Genomic DNA, 14,662 nt, shown 5'->3' with positions numbered 1-14,662 from the left:
TATATTGATTTCATTCATATAACTCAATTTTAGAAAGTATTTTTTTTCAAAAGAATGGATACAATTTAATATATGTTGCTTTATAAATTTTTTATATCATTTGTATACCCCAGGAAATAACAATTCAGCACTTCCTTCTGGTTCTTATCTGCCGTCACTTTCTATGTTTTGTGACTAGGACCCCTACATCTGCTATCTTCTGTGTCCCATTTACTTTACTGCAGCTGTATTCAGACATTGTTTGTTTGTGGGTCTCTCTGCCTTAAGTTATGTTTTCAGCAAGTAAAACGCATGCTCGAAAACCCCCACTTCTTTGCCTTAAAAAATTCCTGGTTTGCTTTTGCAGTATGTTTTGGGTCATTGTCCATCTGTAAAGTGAAGCGCCATCCAATCAACCTCGTTGAATAAGGCTGAATCTAAGCAGGCAATTCATCCCTATACACTGCAGAATTCCTCCAGCTGCTTCTGTCTTCATCATCAATAAACACTAGTGACTCAGTGCCATTGGAAGCCACGCATGCCCATGCCATCACATCGCCTACACCGGGATTTACAGATGATGTGGTATGCTTCCGATCATGAGCCGTTCCAAGCCTTCTCCATACTTTCTTCTCATTATTCTGGTACAGGTTGATCTTAGTTTCATATGCTGAAAGAATGCTGTTCCAGAATGGTTTTTTTTTTTGGTAAAGTCTAATATGTCCTTTCTGTCCTTATGAATAGTTTGCACTTTGTATTGAACCCTCTGTACTTGTTTTGTGAACTCTTCTCTTTATGGTATACTAACTCCTGGAGAGTGTTCTTCACTTGGCTGGATGTTGTGATGGAGTTTTTCTTTACCATGGAAAGGTTTATACGATCATCCACCACTGTTGTCTTCTCTGGACGTCCAGGCTTTTTTGCGTTGCAAAGAGTTGTCAGAAGATACTTAACTGTTGATTTGACAATTCCTAATGTTCCTGTAATCTCTCTTTTTTTGCAGCCTAAGGATGGCAGCCTGTTTCACTTGCACTGAGAGCTCATTTGACCACATATTGTGAGTTCGCAGCAACAGCTTCCAAATGCGAAAGCCACACCCCGAATCAACTCCAGACCCTTAACCTGCTTAATTGATGAAGAAATAACGAAGGAATAGTCTGTCCAAGAAACAACTTTTGCTGCCAGTTGCCCAATTACTTATGGTCCCGTAGAAAAAAGTGTGCTACATATTAAAGAGCTGCAATTCCTAAACCATTCCTCCAATATGGATGTGATTACCCTCAAATTAAAGCTGAGAGAGACTGCACTTTAAGCCCATATTCATTATTTAACTTAAAATTATTTTGGGTAGTCATAATAACAAAATCTATGTCAGTGTCCAAATATTTCTGGACCAAACTGTATATACATATATAAACATTGCACTTCATTAGTGGTTAACTAAGAACATAAGGAAGTTTTGCACTCCAGCATTGAATATGTTAACGGTTAGTTACACAGACACAATTAACCCGCATATACACTTAGCAATATCACCCTACACCCATTTTACGAGAGGCAACCCGTAATACAAGCTTTGGAGATTCAACTCATGTCTTCACACTCCGGTCCTCCTACTAGGGTCTTCATAACGTTTCTGTGAAATAAAAAAGGAACAGTTTCACACATTGAAACATGGATCCCAACATGGATTATTTGATTTCCTAACAGTTATGACCTTATACAATGTGAGACAGACACACATTCTAGTAAATTCTCTAACTGTATTTGAAGGCTCACTCGGCACCTGTAATCCTGATGAGTTAATTGTAAAGTCTATAGAAAGATGCAGGGGGCAGCCAAGGCTCCGTGGGGATTCATCTGAGGACAGCTCTCAGTACCTGACCAGATTCTTGTGCCAAGTTCAGTTCAAGTGTCCCTAAAAACGCTCAAGTTCCCCCATTAATAGATTGTAAACTCACAAGAGCAGGGTCCTCTTCTTCTCCTGTGCCAGTATGGCTTAACATGTCTTCATCTTATTGTCAATTTGTATTTTTTAATTCTACTGTTAATCTATACTGCCCCCCTATTGCAATAGTGCTACAGAATCTGCTGGCACGCTATAAATAAATTTAATGTAATGCCCTATGTTTAAATTATTTACCCTAGTAGAGCAGGCCTTCTAGATTCATTCTGCAGACCTAGGACTACCTTTGGAATACAAACCTTGCAGCTGTCTCAGATGCATTATTGTGGAGGGAATGTGAAGAAAGATGCAGGGGCAATGCTAAAGCATTTCACTGGCACATTGCATGCCCATCTGCCGCACACAGCCGAATTCAGAGTGAGAAAGTCCATCACTCTGATGAGATGAGCCTGCCCTGAAGCACTGCTGTAAGACACGGCAGGAGGCCGGCTGCAGGTAGAACCTCATGGAATGTCCGGGTGGGGTAGGGGTGTGTACCTCTTCTGGCTATCACAGAACAGTGTGAGACAAAATGATTGGACACACCTGCCCCTTTACGTGTATGTAGGAGGATGAGGTGTGTTCAAAAATAAAGTGCCTAAAGACACTGGTGATCTCCTGTTCTTTTGTGGTCTCTGCATAGCTTTTTGTCTGATGGCTCCTTTATTCTGGAATACACTCCCACTGTATCCACATTGTTGTTCTATCAGCATTATTCTGACATAACCCCCAAATTCAGGGTGATCTCAATGGATGCGGTAACTTCTTGAATCATGCAAAGCAGGTCATTAAAAAAACAGGCTGAGCTTACATTTGACTCACTTGACTCACAACACTTACGGATACTACCACTCCTGTGGCATATCAGGCTCTGCAGTGTGTGGCTGCTGGCTGGATATATGTGGCCACACTCTGCATGAGCACCTCCTGCCCACTTTGCTGTCCTTACTTCTGAGAATCAGGACATGACCTCATATCCCAGCTCTCCACTTTTAAATAAAGCACGGTATGGAAGGAAACAATGGAAGACTGTGCACAGCCCTCCGGAGTGTTAATGGACTGGTTGGGAGGTCAGTGATCTTTCTTTTAACCGACGTATTGAGTAGTGGCATTGCAGGAAGCCTGAAGCTCCCTGTTATGTGGCAGAGGGGCTACTGTGTCCTGGACCTGCTGCCCTAGGCCTAGGCCCGAATACATCACTGTGTGTCCATCTACCTTTCATATTGCCTAGTACATAACACTATGGGACAATGAAGTGGTTTTCCTCACTGCTTCATCTTGTGAGTTACTGGTGCACATTTTGAATCAGTTTGGCCCTGTCTGCTAACCTGAATTTTTTGACTCCCCTCTGCCACTGCACTAGGGGTGTTCACAATGGCCATATATTACTAATAATAATTACCAAGAAAAACATTGACTACAAGACCATCAGAACTTTTGGGGGCCCTGTATCGGCTTAGCAGGACTGTATATTATCTCAGCCTATTATGTCCAACCCCCAACTATCTACTTCAGGGGTCCCTTGTGCTTGAAAAAACTCTAACCTCAGGGCCGCCATGCTAACAAGCATACAGCTCTCCTGTCCCCCATGCTACAAGTTCTTAACTTGAAAAATAATGCATCTCTATTCATGGTAGGAATGTGAAAGGGAGAACGCCAGTCAGGTATATAGGGCGCTGTACCCTTCCCCACAACTCTCATTTTTAATAGCGGAATTACTTTGAACAAATTGCTTCAAGTTTAAAGCACTAATAATTTAAGTCTAGCCCAAATTTTGCAGTGTGGTATTACCGCTCTTAATTCCATTAGCCTATAAGTGTTTATTTAGGTAATCAGAAACCGTCCATGTACACCCATTTTACACAAAACATGTCCTCTATCTCAGCTCAGCATCTACTCAGTACTGCTCCGTAACACATTTCACCATAGCAACTGAGCAGTCATTACCAGACTACATTTTCTTAAAGTGGACCTGTCATCAAAAAAAGTGACGGTACACTGCAGGTAAGTACAACGCATTCATATACACACTAATAGCAAAATTACTATGACGTGTATGTATACAGTAAGTCAACAAGGCTTGCACTCAGATTTTATGAATCAATAATAACTACTTGCCCGGGTGCAGCTCATGGGTCTCCAAATAATATTGCTTGCTACTTACCTGAATGCTGAAGATGTTGGTTACTAGGGGTTTCAAAAAAAAAGTCTAACTAGGTGATGCACGCTCATGTACGCTAACTCAGACTTCCTTCCATTTAATCCCAGAACGCTGAACGTGCAGTTTCATAATGGAGAGGATTGAGGTTGCGCCCATCTGGGCATAGAACACCTGTCATCCATGTGGTTGAATGGTGCAATGTTGTAACCAAATCAAATAAATAAATGACAACTGGAACCATATTTGGATGAAAAGGCCGTGGTCTTTTATTTAGCTTTTAAACCATAATAACCATTTAAACCAATTGTAACCACACGTATCAACCAAACAGAAAAGCTCTTGGCCTAAACCACAGAGCTAACAAATACTTTAATCAAGGCCAACTACCCCAAAGCCTGTTAGCCTAACACTTACAAAAACCCCCAATTGTTCACTCCCTTTGCAGAGAGCAACTTAACCCCAATAAAAGCCACGACAAAGTAAAACAAAATTATTATTATATTATTATTTTTTTATATATATATATATTTATTTATTTTTTTATACACATATACATATATACATATATACATCAACAAAATTGGGAGGGAGGGCGGGCGACAATTCAGCAGCTCTTCCATGCTGCTACCCCTTGGCTCTTGCTGAAAACCACCGCTCACCAGACTCTACGGTCAGTGCAGTCGGTTAACGCAGCCAGGGTAAGTGAAAATAAACGCCTCAGGAGCCTTCCTTTTATAGGTGAAAATCCCGCCCAAACTCAGCGCGAGCTGTCCTCAAGCGCAAGGTAAGTGCAAAAGCGCGGACGAACTAAGCAGCGCGAGCTAGTCGCGAGCGCATTCCAAACAAAAAGGCGGTAAAACTAAGCAGCGCGAGCGCAACCAAATGCTTATATAAGGTGTCCTTTATATGACCCCTTAACATTAACCCTTGCAGTCTAACTATTTCCCCAACAACCACATGTAACCCTGTGCTATTTTCACAGGGTTTTTTCATACTTTTAGTTTTTACCTCTGTGCCGCTATAATAGGAGAGGGTGCATTTTGATTTGAAATACCTTTTTTTCTATACATTTCGCAGTCAATTGGCTTGTGCAAAAGTGACATCTTGTCATTTTTCAATTACAATCGCACTTTAATGTTGTTCTATCTGGATTTTTCTGCACAGGGCAACAAAGGCAGATGTTCAGATACCAGTATGCCCAGGAGCCTATAGACAACTGTCATAGAGAATGTTTAAGACACCAAAATATGAATGCAAAATTCTAGGCTAAAGGGGCAAATCCAGAAAATAATGCAGAAAAAAAAAACAAGTAAAAGGGGTCCAAAACCCTGACATCATGTAAATCCTAACAGATATTTTTTACAAATTCGTAATAACCTGCAGTTACAATGCAATGGGCACCTCAAAGACCCCATGCTATAAAATAAATTCATAAAAAAATAATTAAAAAAACACGAATTGGTAATAATAATAATAATAATAATAATAATAATGTATGCTTTAAATGGCAAACATACTACAATGACGAACTGGCAGCAAAAGAGGGAGAGACTGTTTTTCCCACTAGGTGGCGCTGTAACTACAGCTATCATCCTAATAACTCTACAGCAGAAGCAAAAATCAGAAATACATGGTACTTCTTATACGTGTTGCTGCAAGTGAATAGTTTTGGGGGATGACGTTCTGGTGTTGTCCATCTCCATGTGAGATTGAAAAAGAAGACAAGGAGTCTGTAAATTCTAAATTTTACTTTCACTCAGAAAAAAGTAAAACACAACATAAAGTCGGACTCTAGTCCTCATCGGTCTTTTTCTCCAAGTGAAGTTATTACCGAAGAACAATGGGTTTATTGTGGAACACAGAAAAAAATCTGGATCTCTTGTCTATGGGTAAAAAAGGGTTAAAAAGAAAAAAATGCATTCAGCACCCACCAGTTTGGGGTATGGACTCATGTGCATGCCTTGTTTGGTAATGGATACCAAGTTCCCACAACTTCCATGCCCAAGCCAGGCATTCTACAAACTCTACAAGTCTCACTATGTATTACTGAATATTCCTGTTTAGGGAAAACAATAATCCAGCATGAACGCAACAAGTTCAACAAGAGTGCAGGATTTCAAAGGATAAGACACTGTATACAATGTATATTATTTAACAGGTAAATAGATTCCCCTATTTGGAAATGAACACCACAGGAGAAAGGATCTAGAGAACACATCTGGCAGGAGACGGTAACTTTAACTTATTATTTACAAAGTTGGTGAACTGTTTTTCTTTTTTTTAGACAGGTTAGTTACACAAAATAACCCAGAAAGAGCAAGTTATACTTCTATATAAAAGCTATTAAATTTAATTGATTTAATTAATATTAAATAAGAGAATTATTACTAAAAGGCTAATATATTGTCTGTTCTAGATTGATAGATTGCATTAAGGGTTAAGATAAAACACCACGTCTATTAAATATCGTTAACTGGTTGCGAATAAGCCTGCATTTATGTTTCTAGAAATGCAGCCATCACACACACATACTTACACTTACATACCATTATACAAAAAAAGAAAACATTTTATACAACACTTATGTATACCTGTACACAAATAATGTGTATTTCTACATATCTAATGGATTTTACATAGCATCTTTAATTAATAGCATCATTTAATTAATTGCTGAAAAGACCGTAATTATTACGTGTGAATCTCAATATATCCTTGGCAGTTACCCAGGGGATAGTAATGATTTCCCTCATAGATATGCATCCCATTAAACATAGAGTGTGATTTGTGCTGCTATATGGAAACAAGATTTCCCAATAAATTCATTAACTGGTGTGTGACTGTGTGTTTGGAGAAAACACCTAATTTGTTCCATAAATAACAATGTGCTGATAGCCAGTCTGTCCAGACATATGTTTATCCCCAAACAGGAGCAAATCGCTGGGCAATTAGTGATCAGATATTGGATGTGGTAACAACGCATGATTGGCATCGAAAGTCTGGACGTATATCTATCTGATCAATATCCTGCTACTGGTTGGATTGGTTTGGATTTTTATTATCTGATGCATACATTGCTTCCGGATAGGTGCTCTGGATTTATATTATCTGATCCATACATTGCTTCTGGATATGTTCTCTGCTCTCTATTTCTATGATCTCAGCCATACATTGCTTCTGGATGGATGATCTGGATTCATATTAGCCGATCCATGCATTGCTTTTGGATCAATGCTCTAGATTTATATTACCTGATACCACACATTGCTTCTAGATGCTCTGGATTTACATCATCTGAACAGTATGAGTATAGAGGTGTTTATTTACTTGTGTATTCTTTATATACGTTAAAATAATTACATTATTTCTTGCCATGTGTTAGTAAATATGATAAAGCCATGTAAAGTGTAGTTGGACATATAAACGTCAAGGGCACGGAGGGGGCAGTAACGTTACCCCTGTATTCAATCTAAAATCATTTAGTTGTGTCTGCAAAAAGCACTTTATGTAAAGTTTTCACATTCCTTTTATTTGAATTGCTGGCCCTGGCTGTAAAGCGCCGGTCCCACTGTGTGGTGGGATCTGGACTCCTGCTCTGTGGGTGTGATTGGGGGGTCAAAGTGGGACCTCTTTGTGTCCCGTTGGCTTGTTGTTGTAGTGCAGCTTTGTTTTGTGAACTAGTTGGACGGGTTAGGGTGTTGCTGTTGCTTTCTGATGCCCTGGCCAATGGCACCACATTCTCCACCCTGCTGTGCGTAAGAGGGCAATTATGGATTTAACCAAGCCTACGGAGAGCCTCAGCCAGCACTCTCTGCACACACAGCCACTCACAGCCTCTCCTCCTCCCTCTCCCTCCTCCTCCAGCTCAAACTGACTTGATCACCCAGGAACCCTCCTCAGACTCCCTCTCATTATTTTACAGACAGTTTCAGCTCTGCTATGGCTGCCTAAGCAAAACTTCTCGTCCAGCAGCTTCTAGAGTCCTGATCTCAGCCACCCCACCCCCAGAGCATGACAGGGGTATATGAGAGGAGAGTTCCCACCATCCGTGCGAGTGACTTCCAGACCTCCTTCCAGGCGCCCAGCATCATGCATCACCCATCACAGGATTCCCCCACTTTACCTGAATCCACAGCTACAGATTCGGGCTATTACAGCCCCGGAGGAGCCGGTGCCCACCCTCACCATGGCTACTGTTCGCCCACCTCGGCTACATATGGAAAGGCTCTCAATGCTTACCAGTACCAGTATCATGGCATGAATGGCTCTGCCGGGAACTATCCTGCCAAGGCTTACGCTGAATACAGCTACGGGAGTCCATATCACCCTCATCACCAGTACAGTGGGGCTTACAACAGGGTACAGCCACCCAGCAGCCAGCCAGGTAGGAGGACATGGAGGGGTACATGTGGGCTGTGGGACACAACCTACCGGTGGAAATGGCAATAGTTATTGGGATGAACTGCAAGGGGATAAAAAGAGTGCTATGCATATTGCATGAACACCTATATATATTTATGTATAATAAATATTATATGTGTGTGTGTGTATATGTTATATTTTTTAAAGAGTGTATTTTGCCTTAACACATTTTATATATATATATATATATATATATATATATACAATATTTAATGTACATAAATGTATATGTGTGTGTATTATATATATTCACACAATATCTTTTGTACATCATGGTATATGTGTGTGTATATATACAATTCTTAATGTACATAATTGTATTTGTATATGTGTGTAGGTATATATATATACAATATTTTATGCACATAATTGTATATGTGTGTGTGTTTATATATATATATATACAATATTTAATGTACATAATTGTATATGTGTGTGTATGTTTCATTGGCTGTGTATATGTGTGTGTTATATATATATACACACTATATTTTGTACATAATTGTGTGTATGTGTATATATATATATATATATATATACAATAATTAAGTTACATAATTGTATTTGATTTGTATATGTGTGTAGGTATATATATACAATATTTAATGTACATAATTGTATTTGTGTGTATATATATATATATATATATATATATATACAATATTTAATGTACATAATTGTATATATGTGTGTGTATGTTTCATTGTCTGTGCAGTGAGTGGCTTGGACTGAGTCGTAGTGTCTGTGCGGGTAGTTATTCCTAGTTGTGGTCCGGCTGCAGTCTGCACACCACGTCTCAGCTTCTTCCTTCAAGGTTTTTATCTCTTTCCATTTATAACCGAGGCGCCTCCAGTCAGCACCATAACAAACCGCAGAGATATTTCCAAAGAACACAACAAACAAAGCTAAACACAATGAAAGTCACGGCTCGCATTGCCGGCAGCGGTAGTGCTTACAAAGCCGGCAGTCCCGGCAAGGGTTCGCGGTATTGCTCAGGCAAAAAGAAGAGACCACAGCAACGGCCACATAACAAACCCGTCACCCTTTTTTTTCTAGTAGCAAATTATTTTTAGGGCAAAAAGGCTGGGAGTGTCAACAGGAACATTGATGTTATTCATTAGTCATGTGTGTATATATTTTTTGATGGAGAAGCTTTTATTTGGCCAACATAAAATATGTTAAGCTTTCAGGGTCTCTGTCCATCTGAAGAAGAGATTTCTGAGGTTCTGAAGGTTTATAGTGACTGCATGATTTATATGTGTTTGCCCAATAAAAGCTATCAGTTTCTCTTAGATTCTATCCAGTTCCACTTCCATGTATAAGTTTATTTTTCCCACTAATAATTTTTGTAATGCATAATATGACATTTTCTGTTCAATTTTGTCAGCTGCATGTTATTGGTGGGAAAGACATTGTTACATTATTTTGGGAGCGTTAATTAGAATATTTATCTTATAGCCACGAAGTTATTTGTGAAATTCGGACCCACATGTAGGATATTCGTTAGGAAGATTAATTCTGTATTTTCTAAGAGGGTATTTGGACTTAAACTTAATTAAAAGAGAAGAAACGCCACTGCGGACTCTGTAGATGATGGGACATTGTCTTTGAAAGTGAATTTGTGGTTTGGGTAAATTTCTTTTCTGGATTGTTTGTGGATTTTCTCAGGCTTTTCGTGCGTGTCTGTGGATGTGTTGTGTGATAAAGTGTGGGGGGCTTTGTGTCTGTGTAGTGCCATTGTTGGGCTGTTTCTGGGGGTCTCTCTCTCTGTAAAGACTCATTGTTGGGTTGTATTGGGGGAGGAGGGGGAGCAGCTCCAGACATTGTGTAAGGAGCCTTTGCTCCAGTTTTAGATGTGAACCGCTGTCTCTGTCTCCTCTGACCAGAGTAACCGCGGAGTGGAGAAATTACAGAGCAGCCTTTTTTCTGGGGCTTTGAACTTCGTGTTGTCCCTCCTTGGATCCTGTGTCTGGCTTGGGCTGGGGTTTCCCTTGGACCCACCATCTGGTGCCTTGCGTGCCCGCTTCGCAGTCTGTGCCAGCTCTGGATGACCACAACCTCATGCTATCCCCTCTGGGCAAAATATAATGGCCAGATCCCACTGCTTCCTCACAAATTATAGTCACTTGCAAGCATAAATAATCATATCCAGGCTAATATAGTACATCGGGCACATAGTCCAATACTACAGATACTGGCTGATCCAATCCAAAAGATAGTATTAGCTCTTTATATCAATAATAGATAAATAGATAATATATTAATTATTTATGCACTTAATTATCTATATACTACTGCATGACACTACAAAATTTTTTACATATATATATATATATATATATGTGTGTGTGTATATATATATGTTTGTGTATATATTTATATATATATGTGTGTGTGTATATATATATATATATATATGTGTGTGTGTGTGTGTGTGTATATGTGTGTGCGCGTATGTATATATATATATATATATGTATGTATATATGTTTTATTATCTTATTATATTTTATTTTATTATGAATGTCATGCTGCTATTGAATTGAAATTTGAGAAAACAGTGGAAAATACATGCCATTTTTTGTCCAGAAGGAATACACATAATAATGCACATACGTCTATGTTTAATATCATACAGAGGAGAGTATCCATTTAAACATAACGTGCGACCAATTGCGTACAAATGGAGAGTAGCAGCAGCATGCAGGGTTTATTTGAATCTTAAAGAGGGACCGTGAGCTAACAATACCTGATACATATATTTTTTTTTCGTTCAGAAAAAGAAGTATCTGAGCCCGAGGTGAGAATGGTTAACGGGAAACCAAAGAAAATCCGAAAACCACGGACTATCTATTCCAGTTTCCAGCTCGCAGCTCTCCAGAGGAGGTTCCAGAAGACGCAGTACTTAGCGCTGCCGGAGAGAGCGGAGTTGGCAGCCTCCTTGGGACTTACTCAGACACAGGTAGGGTCATGGGGTACTTTCTGGTGTGTGGACGAGATCAAAAGATCCAGACACTGTATAAAGGGGGTTATCTATATTTTTTTTCTTTAGTTAATTTGTGTATTTTTATTATTTCATAAAACAGATTCGTCTCCTTATTTTCCAAGTCCAAGTATTTACCTTCTCTACAATGCTGCGGAATATGTTGGCGCTATATAAATCAACAGATAATAATCTGCCTTCTGGAAGCTATAAAAGCACATTTCTTATATTCGTTATTGTGTGTTTAGACACAAGCTGTCGGCATAGTTAGACACAATATAATTGCAAAACATGTTTTATTCGTTATTCTGTGTTTAGACTAAAAACATGGATATTTTAATATGGTGATCTAGAATTTTTTCACGAACACTTGATTTAAACAGGACATTAAGCTTAAATATCTTATTTTATCTTTTTTTTTTGAATGTTATTTTTTTAATTCATTTTCGATTCTTGGCTTTTGGAAATATGATAATGAAAGCCAAATTAAAAGTAATACCCCCCCTTTCTTTAAATTAATTTTATATGTGAGCCAGATATAGGTTTATCATGAACCTCCTTGGCTTTCAGACAAATACGCCCATTTGACACAAAGATTTATTTATTTAGTTTGGTGAAATCATGTCCTCATTTGAACTGAAAATGATTTCGTGACTAAAGCATTTTCAGTCTTTGCAATTTAAATCTTTGCGAAATCCTACAATTTTACTGACACACAGACTGGAGTCACCAGTGTTTTAATAGAAATTACCAAAATGAATTTTAGTAAATCACATAAATTAATTCCCCCCTCTAAACCTGTGAATAAAGTTTATTTTAGTTAATTGGATACCAATTCTCCCATAGACAGCAATAAAATGAATTACACATTAATTAATTGGAATCCCATCCATCTGAAAATGGCAGTGATGTATTCTATAGATGTGAGTGCAGGCAGATGGAAGAAAATGTATGTATTATGTATATTACGATTTTATAGAAAATCTATTTTACTATTTTGCGTATTTGCATGTATTCTGATCAAAGGATATATCTATATAGATAGATAGTATATATAGAGAGATATAGATAGATATATCTATATCTAAATATCTATATACATATACATTACTATATATGTATATATATATATATAGGTATATATATATATACACATAATTATATATAAGTATATATAATTATGTATATATATATATATATATATATATATATATATATATATATATATATATATATATATATATATATATATATATAATCACTATGTTTGATAAGTCAACAAACCCGATACACAATACCTATACGGTATTCTGTACAATTCCGAACCTAAAACTAGTCAAAATAAATGACTTTTATTTGACTAGAAAAAATGCTACATATGCTTTCGAACCGCAGAGATCTCCTTTTCAGATATTTATATATTTTTTTAGATTTGTAGCTAACATGTCTGTCCTAAAATGTAAGAAAAGTATTTCAGCCTCTTAGCTGTATGTCTGGCACATTTAAAGGAAACCTTGCAGATGATTGATGTGCTATATGCTGCAGGGTGCTATAGCCTTGTGTTTAAATTGTTCTCTTGCTACATTACAATATTTTTACAATGCATTTTAACCTAAAGCAACGGAAATTACTTTGGAGAACCTATAATTTGACCGTTCCTAATACTTCAAAGTTGTTTTTGTTACATGATTTCTCATGTGATCTCTTGGAATTTGTGGCTTCAATATGTAAAGATGTAATATGGTTTATTATATATATGTGTTAACACATAACATTATTTCCCTAATGGAATGTTATTTATTTTGCAGGTGAAAATCTGGTTTCAAAATAAAAGATCAAAGATCAAGAAGATAATGAAAAATGGAGAGCTGCCTCCAGAGCATAGTCCCAGTTCAAGCGACCCCATGGCTTGCAATTCCCCCCAGTCTCCTGTGGTTTGGGAACCCCAAGGATCCTCCAGGTCCCTCAGCCACCATCCTCATGTGCATTCACATCCTCAGAGCTCCAACAACTCCCCAGCCACAACTTACCTGGAGAACTCCGGTGTCTGGTACCCCTCAGCCAATTCCCTTAGCTCCCATCTGCAGAACCATAGTACCCTACAACACCCATTGGCTTTGGCATCAGGGACACTCTACTAAAACCATCTTGATTTTTTTTTTATCATTATTATTATTATTATTTTTTGGACTATCATGTTTTATTATTAAGGAGAATTACAAACCAATGCATACATGGATTTTTTTAAAGCAAAGTATATTGTGTAAAGCTTGTTGCATGTAACTTATTGCATTTCAAAGGAGACTTTTTTTTACAGATTGACTTTAAAGCAACTGTGGACACTATGACAATGGTGCCTTGAATCTATGACCTCATTTTTCCCTCCAGAGACTTTTTTCCAATGTTTATTTCAATCGTGTAAATAAATGTAGATAGATGAATTAAACTGTATATTCTGGATAAATAAAATTATTTCGACCATGAGGAAAAATTATTCTTTGGTCTACAGAAGAGTACAGAATATTTTCGATGTGTATTCTTTCGTGCTCATTTAAAATGCACACATGCATGTGTCTATATTTACCTGTGTGTGTCAAACTGGTGGGTTCAAGTACGTATTTCTTTATTCTTCAAAAAATAATCTTAATTTAGGGGAGATAAGCACAGATCTCCTGTCTCCATGGCAACCAACCTGATGATAGTATTCGAACGGTCTCTATTCAGTCTGCAGATTGGAAGCAGCTGTGACAGTTACTGGGTTTTATTATCTGCCTCCAATACCTAGGTGAAAGAGGATTGCACATAACCATAATAATGCTCTTCTGCCTCAGTAGATCTGTAATGGAATATGGATTATGTCTATACAAATGAGTGTTAATATATATATATATATATATATATATATATATATATATATATATATATATATATATATATATATATATATATCTTAACGAGACGGTAACTTGAATGTGTCTTCTGAAACCAGTGCCTAGAAAACACTTTTATAAACTGCAGATACGTATGAAGGTTTTTTATTTACTTAATTGCGGTAAATGTATTGTGCATTTTTTTTTTAAATATAATCTTATTTCTTTACTGGTAAACACTTAATATGCCCAGGAAAAAATGCACCTGGTATACCAAGGTGATCAGACAGTTAGGTAGATGA

At 37.7% G+C, this 14,662-nt stretch overlaps 1 protein-coding gene across 1 annotated transcript; it reads left to right on the top strand.

Annotated features, from left to right (window-relative positions):
* The first annotated feature begins 8,096 nt into the window (after positions 1-8,096).
* On the top strand, positions 8,097-13,631 carry DLX5 (distal-less homeobox 5). Its single transcript, XM_089498127.1, has 3 exons — positions 8,097-8,469; positions 11,285-11,469; positions 13,299-13,631. The coding sequence occupies exons 1-3, from the start codon at positions 8,097-8,099 to the stop codon at positions 13,629-13,631; spliced, it is 891 nt and encodes a 296-aa protein (XP_089354253.1).
* The last annotated feature ends 1,031 nt before the right edge of the window (positions 13,632-14,662 follow it).

Source organism: Sceloporus occidentalis, unplaced genomic scaffold, assembly GCF_023333645.1.
Source record: "Sceloporus occidentalis isolate IW3139 unplaced genomic scaffold, rSceOcc1.0.p SCAF_113, whole genome shotgun sequence".
Lineage (NCBI taxonomy): Eukaryota > Metazoa > Chordata > Lepidosauria > Squamata > Phrynosomatidae > Sceloporus > Sceloporus occidentalis.
Note: the sequence above shows the minus strand (reverse complement) of the source record. Positions and strands in the feature narration are given on the sequence as shown.

Bases quoted from the DNA above. Each gene is read 5' to 3' on its own strand.
- DLX5 (XM_089498127.1), top strand. From the start codon at position 8,097: ATGACAGGGGTATATGAGAGGAGAGTTCCCACCATCCGTGCGAGTGAC. The intron at 8,470-11,284 runs GTAGGAGGACAT...TTTTTCGTTCAG, and splicing joins GCCACCCAGCAGCCAGCCAG to AAAAAGAAGTATCTGAGCCC. The intron at 11,470-13,298 runs GTAGGGTCATGG...TTTATTTTGCAG, and splicing joins TGGGACTTACTCAGACACAG to GTGAAAATCTGGTTTCAAAA.